At 48.6% G+C, this 14,753-nt stretch overlaps 6 protein-coding genes across 6 annotated transcripts; 4 read left to right on the top strand and 2 right to left on the bottom strand.

The window, feature by feature from the left end:
- Positions 1-515: 515 nt before the first annotated feature.
- On the top strand, positions 516-2,122 carry I303_100157 (uncharacterized protein; the record flags this gene model as incomplete). Its single annotated transcript, XM_018403534.1, has 4 exons — positions 516-677; positions 780-1,567; positions 1,668-1,874; positions 1,954-2,122. 4 exons carry the CDS (start codon positions 516-518, stop codon positions 2,120-2,122), a joined length of 1,326 nt encoding a protein of 441 aa, XP_018266188.1.
- Positions 2,123-2,291: 169 nt separating this feature from the next.
- I303_100156 (uncharacterized protein) lies at positions 2,292-3,054 on the bottom strand (the record flags this gene model as incomplete). The annotated part of the gene is made up of 3 exons (XM_018403533.2): positions 2,292-2,358; positions 2,562-2,660; positions 2,837-3,054. The coding sequence occupies 3 exons, from the start codon at positions 3,052-3,054 to the stop codon at positions 2,292-2,294; spliced, it is 384 nt and encodes a 127-aa protein (XP_018266187.2).
- A 754-nt stretch (positions 3,055-3,808) lies between these two features.
- Positions 3,809-5,123, top strand: I303_100155 (uncharacterized protein; the record flags this gene model as incomplete). Its single annotated transcript, XM_018403532.1, has 3 exons — positions 3,809-4,138; positions 4,240-4,866; positions 5,004-5,123. The coding sequence occupies 3 exons, from the start codon at positions 3,809-3,811 to the stop codon at positions 5,121-5,123; spliced, it is 1,077 nt and encodes a 358-aa protein (XP_018266186.1).
- Positions 5,124-5,502: 379 nt separating this feature from the next.
- I303_100154 (uncharacterized protein) lies at positions 5,503-6,821 on the bottom strand (the record flags this gene model as incomplete). The annotated part of the gene is made up of 3 exons (XM_018403531.1): positions 5,503-6,071; positions 6,158-6,293; positions 6,396-6,821. The coding sequence occupies 3 exons, from the start codon at positions 6,819-6,821 to the stop codon at positions 5,503-5,505; spliced, it is 1,131 nt and encodes a 376-aa protein (XP_018266185.1).
- A 1,468-nt stretch (positions 6,822-8,289) lies between these two features.
- On the top strand, positions 8,290-9,325 carry I303_100153 (uncharacterized protein; the record flags this gene model as incomplete). The annotated part of the gene is made up of 4 exons (XM_018403530.1): positions 8,290-8,535; positions 8,611-8,769; positions 8,844-9,090; positions 9,159-9,325. 4 exons carry the CDS (start codon positions 8,290-8,292, stop codon positions 9,323-9,325), a joined length of 819 nt encoding a protein of 272 aa, XP_018266184.1.
- A 1,375-nt stretch (positions 9,326-10,700) lies between these two features.
- Positions 10,701-14,701, top strand: I303_100152 (uncharacterized protein; the record flags this gene model as incomplete). Its single annotated transcript, XM_065968056.1, has 9 exons — positions 10,701-10,727; positions 10,813-12,056; positions 12,220-12,535; positions 12,587-12,943; positions 13,001-13,331; positions 13,386-13,489; positions 13,544-14,011; positions 14,084-14,563; positions 14,633-14,701. 9 exons carry the CDS (start codon positions 10,701-10,703, stop codon positions 14,699-14,701), a joined length of 3,396 nt encoding a protein of 1,131 aa, XP_065824128.1.
- Positions 14,702-14,753: the final 52 nt, after the last annotated feature.

Genomic DNA, 14,753 nt, shown 5'->3' with positions numbered 1-14,753 from the left:
CTCGAAAAGACTTTCCCATCAAATACCCCAAATTGATTTGATCGGAGTTGTTATCGAACTCAACAAGGGTCAGTATCTCTTGATGGCAATGTCGAGCTGACCCTTCGCTCCTTCCGCATCGGTGTACGTGGTGCTCCGTGTCTCTCGGATCTCGAATAGTCCAGATGATGATGCAGCAGACAAACAAAGGCGCGGAGCGTGTGCTGGGCTACCACACATTTCACGTCCGGGAAGAAGCTCGTCAAGCTGTCTCCATTTCAGAACAAGTCGGCAAATGCAGGAACAGTGGGAACAGTGTTTTTACGTAGCCGAAAGATAACGAAACGCGCGTTTTCGACCACTGTTCTGACAATTATTCTTCCTGTAAGAACCAAGAGCGTATACTCGTCAATACGTCTAGACGATCTCATCTTTCAGACTGAGAGTCGACCAGCGTCAAGAACAGGCCAATCCTCGCCTCCTCACATCCTTGCGATAGCCGTAGTCACAAGCGAGCGGAAGGCATTTTACCCAGCATGCCGGTACATTCGCTTGCGACCCTGTTCGGGAACATCTCGTCCTCGCATCTCTTCGCTGGAGCTGTCACGTTCGCTCTGATTATTTTCGTCAGAGCCTGGGCGGCAGGTAGGAAATGTACGTGGGAGCGAGATTGGAAAGGCAAGATGATTCTGGTAGTGGTGAGCTCATCGCTTCTTCGTATCTACTTTGCGCGCCGTTTTCAAGCAAGCAGTCCAGTCCCGTCAGAACACTTGCTCATATCATATGACTGCACTTGGCAGGCTCCTCCAACACCAACGACGCTCACACTCATAGATACACTCCTCCATCTACCTTCACCTCCTCAAATCCTCTTTCTGCCAGACATCAAGTCCCCTCTGCCCGATTCGCTCCTGACTGTCCTGCACACAATCAAATTATCCGCTACGACCAAGAACCCAGCCGCTCAACTGCACTGCGAATCATTACCCCTCACTCCTGCGGGCGTGCGCGACTTCGTGGTCAAATGGAATAGTGCCCCTGTGCAGATGGTCGGTGAAGGCGGAAGGAGGATCGACGCTATCATCTTTGGCAAAGGATGGGAAGTCGATAAAACGAATTTCTCCTCGTCTTCTCCCTTAGATTCGGCGAATGAACAGGTGATGTGGAACAACAATCAATTCAAATTCCATTTCCTGACTTCACTCTTACCTTCCCTGTTGAAATCGCCGGCAGAAAGGGATATACGCATCGTCCAATTGATCTCACCCACCTGGTCTTCCGCCATCCCCGCTCTAGCTGCTTCTGCCGATGAACGGATCCGTAGAGCAGACTTGGTGAATATCACGGGAAAGAGGAATGTAGAGTCTTTATTGTGTTTCAAGCATTTTCAACTTATTTTAGATACGCTCGAAGCTGCGCAAAGGGGAAAGATCAAACCTGTGCCGAATCCTGAGAAACCGCAGGAGAACCTCAAGATTAGGGATAAAGACGTGAAGAGTAATGTTAGTAGTGTAAGCGTGATCATGCCGTGGGCAAGGGATGAAGTCTTGAAAGGAAGTTTGGTTTCTTCCTCGCTGAGCATGATATTGTACGTATATCTTATTTCTGCGTCTTCCTTTTGTGGTTCTGAAACGACCTTAGTAATATGAGAATGACGCTGATGTCAATTATAACATGGAAATATACAGGTGGATGGTATTTCACCCTTTGATATTGCTCATAACCCCGTCATCGAGATCGACTGTCCAGTCTATCCTCTTCGCGCTCTCAGCACCAGTCAGACATGGCGATATTGACGAGACGCCTAAAGTCGCTGAACAAGGTAAAGAAGCATTCGAACAGCGTAGGAACGGCGTTGCTGGTGGAGATGTTGTGCGGGATTGTGCTGTAGTAGAGTAAGTCCCATCTCGATTATGCCTTTCACTTTCATCCTACAAACCCTGGCATCTCGTGGCTGACAAATGGTACGAGCAGCCTTCCGCCTGTGCTTTCTGATCCGGTACTTGCGAAGGCAGTGTATGAGGAACTAGAGAAACAAGTTGAGAAGGGCGTGAAGGAGTCTCAGAGCAAAGCGAAACAGCAAAAGGACGAACAAACGAAGGCGAGAGTGGACGAGAAGGAACAGATCGCGAAAGCTCAGTAGCCAGTGAACGAATTCAATATGAGATTGGAACACAGTACCCGGCACTTCGATACCCTCGGTTTCGTTTGACTTATATATACATGCATGATATGATATACTATTCCATCTAGCTGAACCCTCGAGGTTCTTTTGATTCCGAATGATTCGTTGTCGTTCGATAGACGATGGATTACCCTAAGAAGTTGAAAGCGAAGAGATGGAGAATGACTGATGCTGCGCAGAAATCTGCGAAGGCTCTGCGGAGAAAGTTCAGATCGTTAGCATGAGCAAGGAGGTCAGGCAGGTTGAAGCTATTGACGATGCGGAGCAGGCGATAATGACTGGCGAGGCGATCAGCACATGTTGGCATGGGCAGTATGACCAGCAACAAGTGTCGCAGTCTGAAATGGGTGAAAATATGCAAAGGAACAAAGGATTTTGACGTTGGCTATATACTCACCGTTCTTGAGACACTTCTTTGAATTCCCCATCGCTTCCAGGAGCCACTTGCGCCCTTAGTCCGGCAAGGAGCACGAATTGGCCTACAGTCGATCCGAAGCTGTGCAAGCAATCCCACGTTATCAGCTTGTGCTTTCCGCACTAATCCATTTCGTTCGTTGTATCACGCGCCAGCACCATCGCAAAGGCAAGCCGAAGAAGACTTAAGTACATTTAGAAGGAATTAGGAAGTAAGAGCAACTAGTGAATATGAGATGGCCAGGGGAAAAGACTTACCCTCCGGCAAAAGCGTAGAATGGATAACTAGTCACCAGCACCCTATATGCGAATTGCAAAACCCCACTGAGGAAGATAAAGAGTAAGAAAGAGTCGATAAGCTTCACTCGAGCGGGTATCGTCGTTTGATAGTTCTCTAAAAGAGTCTGGAACGATGATTGGAGGGCTGCTGATGATTGGGTCGGAGGTGGATTCGAAGATGCTTGTTTAGCTGACATGGTGCTAAGGATCGAGCCAAGTTCTTTCGACTCCCGTTCCAAGTCTTCTGTGACAGCTGTCTAGCTATATGCCCACTTTCCAGGTCTAGATGCCTGTATGTTGTCGAAGAGATGTCAAATATGTAGGACGGCTTGAAGACGATATGATCGATGTATCTTACGCTACGTCAAGCTGCGAGATGTTCAAGCGTAGCGTCGCCGGGGATGACACGCGACACGTGGAGGTTTAACCGAGTGTCTCGTCGTATTTACTTAAATATGTAAACCGTTAAGAGAGCTCGGTGATAAAGTGTAAACTCCTCGGAGATCGACATGCACGATTACGTTGATTCATCGGCAAAAGATGACCTTTACTCCTCGGCTTCTTGTCGAAATGACGAATTGCTCCTTGTTCCGGACATGACTTTGCCTTATCGAATTCGAAATGACCGCGTTCAAGGGACGGTGACCAATCTCTTCAGCCGAGAGACTTGAGTGTTGTTGGGTTTATCCCCAGGTTCTCCAGAGGGACGGTGAATGGACGCATCATCGCGCTATGTAATCTCTTCGGCGGATGTTTATGAAGCGGTCGGGAGGGTCGGTCATACCCAGCGAATTGAAAGGTATATAAAGACTGACAATTGACCTTCTTTCGAGATGGGATTTATCAGGCCACATCCAATCAGACAAGACAACAACCCATCGCTTGACCATTAATACTCACACACTCACTTTCACACCTCCATCCAATTCGCGAGAATACCCAATCGACATCATGCTGCCAACCCAACCCATCAATTGCGGTAAGAGCTGGTGGGGACCTCATATGGACTATCATATGAGTTCTCGATTCGCTTGGCCGACCCCTCCTCCCCCCGTTGCCGAAGCAGCAGCAGCTACCGGTGCGCTCGGTGCTGGACTCGGTGCAGCTGAAGGAGCAGCCGCATCTAACCTTGCTTCTCACGCTACTGCGGCAGGTGCTGGTGCTGGTGCGGGCGGTATACCTCCAAGAGGTCCATGGGGATATCATCATCATTACTATAATGGCTATGGTCGATACGGAAGACGATTCGGCAGAGGTCCTCGAGGTGGTAGACTCTTCTGGGTGAGCTGTCCTCTCTTAAGCTCTAACTGAATTACTAGCTCAAATTCATTAATTTAATCGCAATGACATGCTGATCGTATATGACATGCTTGCCCATTTAGCTACTCATCGGTGTTGGTGGTACGGCATGGTATTTCAAGCATCAAGAGCACAAGAAAGAACACGAAAGACGATTAATCGAAGGTACCGGTCTATCCCTTTCCCAATCCCAATCACCAATGCAAGCACAATCACAATTTCCCTCACAGACCGACTCCAGTAGACCCGCATGGGGATGGAATCGACAATGTGGACATCGACAATTAGGCTCTCCTCCTACTTCTGCTTTCACAGCAGGTATCTCCTCGAATCAAGATCAAGCCGATCATAGCGTAAGCACTGCGACGAATGGGGAAGACGAGAAGATGGCTTGGGGATGGGGATCATGGAAAGAAAGGAAATTAGCAAGAGAAGAAGCGTGGAGAAAAGCTCGAGCCCAAGCTCAGCAAGAGAAAGCCCAATTTCAAGTTCAAGTTCAAGAACCTCTGGTTTCGTCATCACCGACGCAAAACGCTGAAACCCAAGCTCCAACAATGTCGCAAAGGAATAGTAGCAACACCAGTCACGCCACCGACAACACCGCCGTGAGTGACGGAGGTGAGATGAATAAGATCAAAGAGGCAGTCGAGAAATTATGGGAAGAGAAGAAACGAGATGCTTTGTTAGCTCAGGAAAACGCTAATGATAAAGTGAGTGAAGCCCACCTACCTAAAGAAGAATTCTTGAGCACAGACATTCGATATTTCCGCTTCCAATGGAGGATGAAGGGAAAATAGCTGACGAAGATGATCGACCCTTCCACCACTTACACTTGCACTTGAACTAGGCTAAAGAGTACGCGAGAGATAAACTCGATAAACTCAGTGCGGCGCTTGAAACACTCAGAGAATCGCTCAAGGTAGAAGCGCAAGAAAAGGCTCAGAAAGCAGATAAGAAGTGGGTCTGATCAGAGGAGAGTATCAGTCGTGTATTTTTACAAGCGATGTGCGTGTGATATAATATAATTAGATAGAGTCACTTTTGAACAACATGCAATGCAGAAAGAGGATATTCAAGATATGGGATAAAGTAGCGGTCCACATGATATGCATAATGACATAATACTGATGTACTGAGAATGCAGAGTATGAGAGTATGAAAGTATGAGAGTATGATAAGATACTGTATTATAATTGGATTATATTTCTGTAACGTAGCAAGACAAAACAAGGTACCTGTTGATATTGATGTGTAAGACGACAACGCCCGGAAACAAGTCGAAATCTGGTTTTTTAGAGGGATTATGTATTATTGAAGGTGTTGGGAGTATAGATGAGGGATCCGATTTATTGTACTTCTACTTCGGGCTTTCTGAGGTTTGGAGGAGGTCGGAAACAGGGTTTGAACTTGAAGCCTTTAGGAATACCTCCAGTTCCAAGAGGTGATCGTTTCCTCTTGGGTGGTGCGAAACCGAGGGCTCTTCGCACGTTCTCTTGATCCTTGTCCTCTTCAGTGGGTTTTGGGCTGGGGCTGGGGCTGGGGCTGGGTGTGGGTGTGGGCATGGTAATACCCAGAAGTCTTTCTAATTCTCCGGGCTCCGCCTCGATGGGGAATGGATCTTCCTCTGGGATCGTTTCCATGTGCATGTGCATGTGCTTGGCCTTGACCTTGACCTTGACAGGTGAAGGCGGGAGGATGTTTGAAGACGCATTATAAATCTCAGAGGACTTGGCAGTGGGTTTAACGATTTCTTCGACCTCCTCAATTTCTTTCATTTCTTCGCTTTTACATTGTGTGAATGTAGCGGGTATGAACTCCTCAGCTGATGCGGATAGGCTCTTGGTTGGCTTTGGGGGAGATGTGGAAGTGAACTCTTTAGCGAGTGGCGATAACTTCGAAATCTTCTTGGGAGCATCTAAAGTACTCGTTTATCAGCCTCTGCCATCTCCTTTCTCTTTCTAAGCTGAGCTGAAAGATGTATGATGATGTGATGGCACTCACTATCAGCCGTTCCAGGACCTGTCCTCAAAGTTGTGTTCTTCACTTTAAGTCCTTCCAGACCAGCTTCAAATAGCACCGCGGTTCTTCCGTCGACGAAAGTGACGAATCCGGTCTTCTCATCTTGATCGATTGAGATCTAGCGAATGACATATGACATGTCAGCATCCGCCGCGTCATCGACCCGAGATGAGAGGATAGGATGTGCGATATGTATATGAGTGGAAGTGCTAGTACTTACAGACGAAACCTTCCCAAAGATGGAAGCGAGTTCTTCAAGCTCGGAGAGACTGATTTGACCGTCAAGCCCCTCAACATGGACAGAGCAGTCGAACTCGCCAGTGTAAGATCGCAAGATTCGGGTGATATTACCTTGAGTAGTAGGTATGATATCCTTCTTCGCGTTTTTGAAGAGGTGCATTATGACTTGGGCCCATACTTGGGGATGATATTCGGGCTCGATCTGAACTCGGTATTTGAAATTGGGAGCGATGCCATGTAAGCTGGAATGGGGCATAGCCGCAGAGTTTCGTCTATACCATCTAGCTCTGGCTTTTTCGATCTCAGCTCGGATCACTTTAAGTTGCACGATGAAGGGGTCGGCATCGCTGGCGTGGGTGGCGTGGATAAGGCTGTTCTGGAAGTTGTAATTGAGTCCAGTGGTCATTCTGACAAGCTGATACGTCTGGTAGGTTGGTCTGCTCGAGGTCTAGAGGTATTGGGGTCTGGAGAGACGAGATTAAGTGAGATTTATGGATGAATGAGTATAGAGAGATAAGAGGAGGTTGTAGAGCAAGAAAGAGAAAAAGACGAGGGTATGACAAGGGGTCATCTTCATTTATAGCTTGTGGGACTGCACAGCTTGTCGAGTCGATTCTGAATATTCGAAAGTGTTCTGTTGTCTATGACGCATCGAATGGCCTAGATGGGCTAGGATAGGTACGGATGGATGCAGCATGATGTACGAATACAAGGTGAAACAGAAAAAAGCTGTGATATCGGATCTTGATCTCGCGGAACATGACAGATCGGTAATGTTGTAGGTGAAGAGAGAGAGAGAGAGTCGTAATGTATACACTGGAAATGATACTGTAAGAATCGTTGAAAGCGAGCTAGAAGCTAGAATCTTAAAACTTGAAGTATGCATTTGGATGTGAACGAGCAGTTATGGAAAATGAAAGAGAAGTGCGAATCTCATTTTGATGGGTTTCACGGTCAGGTACCGGTTACTGATACTCTTCCAACATTTGTAAAGATAAGAAATGGTCGATCATTTGGTGGAAAATCAGGGTAAACAAGCAAGGTTTCGCTGGAATCCGATGTGATCGAGTATCGATGACTCGAAAATCACGACGATACGTCAGCATCTTGCACATCTTGCACATCTTGCACAGCTTCCTCACAAAACACGTACTAGTCGGATCATGCAAGGCACTGAAGAGGTACATAGTGCAAAGCAGATACGGTAGAATATTTGACGAGCGTATTGTTCTGTAGAGTGTCTCATTTTGACGCGTTTGCCAAAATCCACATGAATCAGCTAAATGAGAATAAGCGATCTTGTCGATATACTGAAACGTATCTCGAGCGTACGTATAACGCTAGGGACCAATATGGGCTTCGGTTGAAGTGATAAAGCATTGAAGGGGATCAAGTTGGCTTGACGTCAATATCTTACTGTATGATTTTGCATTTTGCAATCCCGGCATCTCGAAATGGCAAATCCTGTACCTCCTATGAGTAAGCACATAGCCGAGCTGCAAATGGGTAGTCGGAAAGCTGCGATGGTGTTATACCCGATTATAGTCGGTATCAGTCGTTCGACCAACTTTGTTGCTGAAGCGGTGAGACTCATATCTTTGACATGAGACGGTGTGCGACTACAGTACGATTTGACGAATCTTCGCACACTTCCGCGCTCAGCCGAATACGATATACAGGGTGTGATATGTCCCAAGCGAGGAATCTAATAACCTAAGGTCATGGAGTACGTATCAACAGCAGAGGCAGCAATGGATATATATCGCTACGTTTCGACCGATGTTACAAATCAGTCATGTCATGTCATATCACTTCATTTCTTTTCCATATCCTTCGCCACCAAACACTTCATCGTTTTGAAGAAACCGCTAGCCATGCCCTCTGAGAACGATTCCTCCATCGACTGCTCTTCTGGATCTACCATGGTCAACACTTCGCCAGATTACGATCGCGACAAAAACACAAGCTCCCCCTCGTTCGCCAATATGCTTTCCAGGACTGACGGCGAGGTCGAAAAAGGGTTACTCGTTGCCGGACTCTATAGCATGTGTATCAACAATCAAGATTTCGACCATTATCTGCCTTCGATCAAACCAGTCGTCCCCTGGCCATTTGGCAAAGTCTCATAGAAGCATTACAGGTACAACAGCCATAGTATCCCCGAAGTCTTGGGGATCGCATTTGGTCTGTGTCAGGGCTACCTTGGTCCCCTAGAGTCCCCATGGGAGACTATCAGTCGACCAATACAGTTCAGCCAATATGGTAATGATCTCTTACATGTGGATGGTATCGACCCGACGATCGATGAGGGGTTGATACGTGATATCTTTGAGCTTGCTGGACCAGTCATAACCGTACGTCTCGGTCTTAAACGACTTCTCTTTTGAAGCGTTGATAGGAAGTCTGGCTGACTGAGATGGAAACTCAGGTATACGTCGACGAATCGAGAGGATATGCACTCGTGCAATATCTCAACGCTTGGGACCTCGAACGAGCATTGTGGGCGTTACAAGGGCTCAGAGTGTTCAGCTGTACCCTCAAGATCAAATACGGTGAAGATATCGAAAAGTGGGCCCTGTCAATTCCGGGAAACGACGATTTCAGAAGATGTGGCCTTGATGTGGACAAGAAGGAGCGAATCCGGACCTGGATTTCGTCGGTATCGTCGCCGCGCCGTAAGTAAGAATTCTGCAGATCGATTTAACGTCTCATGATCGCTGATTGGTGTGAGAGATGTCAGTAGCGACCTGGTCGCCGCCTCCGGTTGTTCTGACTGCCGAGAAATACAAAGACGATGATCAACTCTCCGAAATGAGTATGAATGAGGCGGAAGAACCTTCTTTCTTCGACACTCCCGGTGTACTTAGCTTTGCTGATTCTCTGATGTCGTCCCGCTTGAGCTTCGTCTGAGGTCTTCAGAGCTCTGAGGGGATCCCATATAGATCTGGTGTGGTTCCTTTATAGTGTCCTATCTCATACTTATACTTATACTTATAGATATGTACTTTCATAGGCCTATATATATATCTCTGTAAGGCTAATTTTCAATGTGCCAAGTATAAGGCTAATTATGCCACTTGTTGACGATTCCTGCGAAATGGTGTGATCGAGAGTGAGTGAGGTGCCACATTTGCCACTGCGGGGTGAACCGCATTTTGTTATGTTAGTGCGGTGCCTAACTCTGATACAACCACAACCACACTTCACTTTCTCCTTCTCTCTCGTTCGGCCTGCTTTTCACCATACAAGCCAACATCACCTGGCATATCATTCAAGCAATCCACCTCGCATCCATCAATTAACTGTGCAAGCTACAAACACAGCGACGGCATCGATGTCACTCATCACAAGATAAGCTTCAAAGCACGCAGCAAGCAGTGTGATAGCGATTACAGGCGATCAATCAACCGAGTTTTCCGGTTGATCCCGTCCTTCAACACTTCAAAACATCTTCACAACAACAGGAGAGGATACCGAACCTCAAACGAGCTCAGAATACCACACAACACTACACTACCCCTTACAAGATACTTCATTAGCAATTGATATATTCCAGTCATCGATCACCTCCTTTCATGGTCCCGTTGCGGTATCATTCTGATCAATAAAAACTCCCTATCAAAATCGATAAATACCATAGTTCGTTGATTTGGATTTACCTGGTTGACCCTAGTTATTCAATAATCGTGAGTCCGACACTCTTAGTCCTATCTTAAAATCTGTCATCTACCCTTGATGGTCCGTGCCGCTATATTACCAAGTCATCCACATCACAACTCACCCGCTCATCGTCCATCGGACTCACTGCTGCTTACAATAACCCATATCTTCCCTCTTTCGGACATTGTATCCTTCCTTTGATCAATCCATGCTGACCCTTTCTCACCAAATCATCCACTGTGATATCGCCAATTCTCCCCTGTAACACCACACTGTCCTCATTCAACCAGAGCTACAACCTTACATCGCAACACGACATCGCTAAGAAGGTCAAAGCTGAAGAAATCCACTTTGATCTTGGGAATCCACTCGGTGAGTCTCATATGAGCCCAGACCAAGGTTGGAAGCATAACAAAGCTGGAGTGGTAGGAGGGAACAGATCAAGGAGGAGCGCATGAGGTGTCGAAATGTTTTTACGAAACATGGAGGGAGGCTTGTGTATAATTTGGGTCCCCGAGCTAAAATTGTGCTTCTTTCTCTCTAGACGTCAGCTATCTGGGGTAGGTCAATCATCTTCGATACAGCAACACCATTGAATCACGGATAAGCCTCGTAGATCATAAGGATGCAGCAAGGACCGCGGATGGCGATGGTACGTACAAGTGCTAGTCTCACTGTTGCTCCCTTGTCCATCACGACGATGATGACATCAGCTGATACTCGGTCACCTTTTGCAGCCCGCCAATCCGCATCTGCAGCATCCTGGTATGAATCAGCCTATGGACCCTGCTGTGTTGCAGCAGCAAGTCGCAGCCATGAACGCCGCCGCCGCTAATGGGAACGTAGGGGATTATGGGGGACAACAGATGACGGACCAAAATCGAGCTTACATAGAACAACAGCTCAGGATGCAGCAGCAACATCAGCAGCAACAGCAAGGTAGAGAGGGCAAAGTTGCAGCACAACGAGCTCTTGGAGTTGGCGCTCAACCCCAAAATCCCCAACAAATGTACCAGCAACAACAGCTGATTATGCAGCAACAGGGGATTCGCCAAATCACTACTGCGAATGGTCAAGTTTATGTGGACTCGCAAGGTAGACAAGTCACGATACCTCCGCAATGGCAGCAGGTCAACGATCCCAGACAGCCTCCAGCCGGTATGGTCAATCAAGCTCAACTGCAAGCTTTCTACCAGGCCCAACAAGCCCAAGCCCAAGCCCAACAGCAACAGCCTCAACCGCATCAGCAGCACGTACAACAGCATCATCCGCAGCAACAACAACAACAACAACAGCAGCAGATGCTCCCGCCTCAGCAAGCTCTGCATTATCAACGTCAGCAACAACTGGCGCAGCAACAGGCTTTGCAACAACAACAGCAGCAGCAACAGCAACAGCGAGGCTCACAACCTCCGTCCGCTCGTCCACCCAACGCTGTTCCACCCCAGATCGCTCCCGGCCAATCCCCTGCGCTACTTCAGGTCCCTCCGCCACCAATGAAGCGAGCGGTCAGTCGAGCTGGCTCTCGCAGCGCATCCCCGATACCTCCTCACATCCGTCCACCGTCCGCTATGGCTCAGCCGATGCAAGCTTCCACTTCTGCTATGCCTACTACCGGTGCCGCTCCCACGATACTCCCTCATCGTTCCGCGACTGTGCCCGTGACCAACGGGGAAGGCTCACAGATACAATTCGCCGAAGTTGGCGCACTGCCTAGAACAGCTGCGGGATCAGCTAAACCCACGGAAAGCAAATTCGCAAGGCTCCAATCGAATCATGTGTCCCGACCGCAGAAGATGTCTAGTGCCGCACGGCTTCAGCGATATGAGGAGAAGACTGTTAGATTACAGAGGATGATTGATAAGGCTCAAGCCGCTTTGATAGTAGCTGAGAAGGAGGCGGAAGAGGCTAAGAAGGTTAAGGATAAAGCAAAGGCGGATGAAAACCCTCAGATAGGATTTGATTGTGCTTTGTTGAACTAGTGAGTTGATTTCGTGTGGAGCATTGCTGATGGCTAGTCTTCAACGTGCCGGGTATGAAGGGGCAGCTTTGGCTCTGAGTTCCGATATCGCGAAGATACATCCTGCTCGTAAGCGGACAGATCTTGACGCATCATCTTCCGGCGACGTCACTCTTGTTGACAGTAACGAAGATGCAAAATCCGCTACCGTGTCTCCCAACAAGAACGGCTCTTCGGAAAAGTCAAAAAATCCTCAAGCAGAGCCTTCGGCTGGATCGAAATCCTCTCCAAAAGGTGAAGCCACGCCCACAGACTCGATCTTTGGCCCGGAAAAAGGTCAGACACCGTCTCCTAGTAAAATGGCCGTTGATCGGGTCAAGGAAGAGTCCTCACCTCAAGGCAAATCTGGTGTCGATGGGCAAAGTCCGGCTCAAGCAGCCGTAAGTTCAGGCGAAAGGTCCGCTAGCGGTGGCGACCGGGATCTAGGGGATCTGTATACTGTGAGTCTGTTTCTGGCCGAAGAGTGTCCTGGTTGGCTGATAGTGAAGTAGTGGTGGGTCGTGTTCCAAGACAGCAAACGAATCTTGGCGAAACGGCGATCGACTTCATCGTCGTGGCCCGATACTGCTGCACCTATGACTGGTAAAACCCCCTCTTCGGCTGTCGCTGCTCGTATAGCTATGGCGAATCCAGCGGCTGCTGTCAGGGCAGCTTCGGTAGACTTCGTAGGTCAACGTGGTCAAGCTCAACTTGGGTCTTCTCAATACCAAATACCAGAGGAAAGCATTCCGGTCACCGCGACCTTGCAACAAATGGAGGCTTTGAAGCGGGAACAGACTGCAAAAATCCAAGCCGAACAGGAAGCTAATAGGCGGAGAATGGAAATGCAAAATGGCATGCAAGATGGGGTGAGTCGGAGAGCACTCTCGCCCATAGTCTTACTGACATCAGACTTTGGGCTTTAGGGACAGTTGATGTATCAAAACGGACAGACGCAAGCCATGACTCCAGAGCAGATACAAAGCATGTACCAGCAGCAACAGCAGCTCCATGCTCAGCAACATCATTTGCAACCTCAAGCAACTGGCACGCAACAGCAACAAATGTACCAACAGCTTCCAGTCACCACTCCCGGCGGAACTGTGCGCCATATGCCCCAGCAGATGATGATGCAGCAGAATGGACTTGGTGGATCGCCTTCTCATGATAGTCCGATGGCTCACAAGCGAGGGGCTGAAGCTTCGCCTATCGAGACACACTCTACCAAGAAGGCCAAAATGGTTGGCAAACAGCCAAGTGAGCCCTTTTGTCCGAATGACCATATCACAAACGCTGACATGGACGCATTAGCTCCGGAAGACCACCGAAGGCAGGCTATAGAGATGGCCAAAGCAGCCATGCCTGCACCTGGCATACTCCAGCTTCCGGGCCAGCAACAGCGCAGCATGTCACAAGTGAGTTGGGAATACTGGCAGCAAGTTGAACATGACTCATACAATACAATGCAGGAAATGCCAAGACCTTCTCTCGAAGCTCAACGACAGTACTCGCAAACGCAAGCGGCATACGCCAGACAACAAGAGATGGCAGTCCGGCAACATATCGCCAATTCTCCTGCGCAAATGACTGGAATGTCGCCTGCTCAAATGACTCCTGCTCAAATGACAGAACAATCGCCAGTCGGTATGGGATCGCCTTCCACCCAGAATGCCGGTCTTGACGTGGGCATGAACGGCTTGCCCAACGCTACTCCAATTCAGCAGCAAACACCCACGTCCGGTGGTCGGGGGAAGAAAGGCAAGGCGACTGGATTGACAGTTGACACGGACACTGCTGCTGAGGCTCCGGAAGCGACTCCTACAGGCGCTTCCGGCAAAGGGCGCAAAGCATCTGCGAACAAGAAGCTGCCAAAGAGCGCGGCCTCGGCAGGTCCAGCTACTGCGACAGAGAAGGCGACCAAGGGAAAGAATGCAAAGGTACGCAACCGGAAATCTTCAACAAGCCTTCACACGACTTCGGCTTGGCTGACTGCAATTATGTCTCAACAGGGCTCAGGGAAAGGCGGTAGACCATCTACAGCTGACGCAGCGACAGCGCAAATCGAAGAATCACCTTCTGATCCTACCCAGAATCAACTGTACGGTGTAGCTCAGACCCCCAATAATCCTACTTCTGGCGGAGATATGAGCTATGGTACAGGCTCGACGTCCGCGCCAGGTTCATCGAGATCGCAAGTATTCGCCCTTCCGCCCGTAGCCGAAATTCCCAGCGGACCACCCCCTGCTCAGCAAATGGAGAATGGTGAAATGCCTCAACAGGCGATGTTGCAGGCTCAGCCCATGCAGCCCGTCCCTCAACAACAGCCTGGGCAAGAGCAACCGCAACAGCACCAGCAACAGCAACAGCAACCGGCGTTTGACGGGAACTTTGGATTCGATGATACGGCTGATTTCTTGAAGAGCTTTGATTTTGGCGGGGCTGGTATGCAGATGCCTAATTCGGCTGATTATGGTTCTTTCAACTTTGATGTGAGTGCGGCAGTTTCCTTTGTAACAGGCCATCGAGTGGCTGACATTGATGATGGTCGTGTCTGGCAGGAATTCAATTTCACGAATTTAGGAGAGAATCAGGACGATTGGACTTCTCTTGACGGAGGGATGTCATAGTCAAGGTCCTGGTGTTCATTGCGATATTGATGTAACACCTCACGCAACACAA

Source organism: Kwoniella dejecticola, chromosome 1 (genome assembly GCF_000512565.2).
Source record: "Kwoniella dejecticola CBS 10117 chromosome 1, complete sequence".
Taxonomy (NCBI): domain Eukaryota; kingdom Fungi; phylum Basidiomycota; class Tremellomycetes; order Tremellales; family Cryptococcaceae; genus Kwoniella; species Kwoniella dejecticola.
The sequence above is the reverse complement of the archived record's forward strand: the minus strand, read 5'-3'. Positions and strand labels throughout refer to the sequence as shown.